The sequence below is a fragment of the Melitaea cinxia genome, chromosome 1 (genome assembly GCF_905220565.1).
Source record: "Melitaea cinxia chromosome 1, ilMelCinx1.1, whole genome shotgun sequence".
Lineage (NCBI taxonomy): Eukaryota > Metazoa > Arthropoda > Insecta > Lepidoptera > Nymphalidae > Melitaea > Melitaea cinxia.
Window position 1 is genome coordinate 13916477 of NC_059394.1, and position 1581 is coordinate 13918057.

Consider the following 1581-nt stretch of genomic DNA (forward strand, 5'->3'; position numbering starts at 1 on the left):
AAAACAACACAAACATTTAATGATAATAATAATATGCGTTTATTTCAGACGTGTACATCCATAGTGTATTAATGTGTTATTAACAATATTTACTTATAGTCTATGTTAGTTATTGTTAGTAAGATGATAATAAAATAAAATAATCATTTTAGTTGACCCGTCATTGTTTCTATCCAGTATTTTTGAATAGAACAATCAGGGCGAGCCGTGATTGTCCTCAGGATGCTGTTGTGCTGGCCCTCATGCGCCGCAGCAGGGACGATGCTTTTTTACGCATAATCGCGTGAAATCCATCGACCCGTGCATCCACGAACATTCCTGAGGCGCTGCAAAACCGCGGTAGCCGCAACAGCACTCTGAAGGCATTATTATACTGAACACGTAGTGCGTTGTAGGCTCGACGCGTGTAGCTCACCCACAGACCACCCGAGTAAAAGGACTGACAAAAAGCCCGGAATAGGGTAATCTTGACACCCGTAGTACCACGTGCGAACCTGCGTGCGAGCATATTGCTTCTCACCGCCAGCGCCCTACGCTCTCTCTCAATATCGTCATCATCGTTCAAATCAGCAGTGATTATAGTGCCTAAATATTTAAATTTGTTGACTCTGCTGAATGCTGCCCCGTTTAAGGTAATTGTCGGTACATGACCTGGTAACCGGTTACCAGCCTTAAACACGAGGATCTTACTTTTCTTAGCATTGTAAACTAAGCCGTGAGCCCTCGCATACGACTCGCAAATCTCTAATAATTTTCTTAACCCTCCGATTGATGGACTCAGCAGCACCATGTCGTCAGCGTAGCTTAAATTATTGACGCATTGTCCATCGATATAACATCCTACATGAACGCTGCTGAGACCCTCAATCAGCTGATTAATGTAGAGATTAAAAAGGGTGGGAGAACTAAGTCCACCCTGTCTCACAACACACGTAAGGGTATACTCATCCGAAACGGCCCCCGCCCACCTAACCTGATTTTTTTTGGTGCGTATTAATGTTAAACTAAGACTACCGCTGTTAGTAACTAAACTATTACAAACTAATTACACTAGGACAGACACATGATTTATTTATAACAATTGATACTAAACCAACTCGAATTTTCGATAAGTTGGTTTTCTTAATACAACTTGAATAAATGCGTTTTTTTTTTTTTGGTAATAATAAAAATTGTGAAATTGCATTGAATAAATTAACTATTAAAGATACCAAATTTTAAATAAGTTTCTTAAGAGTGTATGCTACCTCAAATTGCTTATTTTCCACTCGGCAGGATGTCCATATCTTCCAAACTACTGAATATTTAGGTTTGAAATTTATGTATGGTAAAGATCAGGACATAAACTATCTTTCATATGTTTCGAAAACACGATTCCATAAAATTTTCTAGATACAAAAAAATCGCAAAGTTACCTCTATTTTTGTATTAAAACCTTAATATCTCAGTAAATATATAAAAAATATATAAATAAAATATATAAATAAATAAATAAATAAATATAGAAGGCATGAACTTGAAATTAAGCATGGTAATTGAAATAAGTATGAAGAACATTTTATATGTTGCGTTTTTTTGAAA

At 36.6% G+C, this 1581-nt stretch overlaps 1 protein-coding gene across 1 annotated transcript; it reads right to left on the minus strand.

Annotated features, from left to right (window-relative positions):
- Window positions 1-217: 217 nt before the first annotated feature.
- Window positions 218-790, minus strand: LOC123654026. The gene has a single exon (XM_045589991.1). The coding sequence runs from the start codon at window positions 788-790 to the stop codon at window positions 218-220; it is 573 nt and encodes a 190-aa protein (XP_045445947.1).
- Window positions 791-1581: the final 791 nt, after the last annotated feature.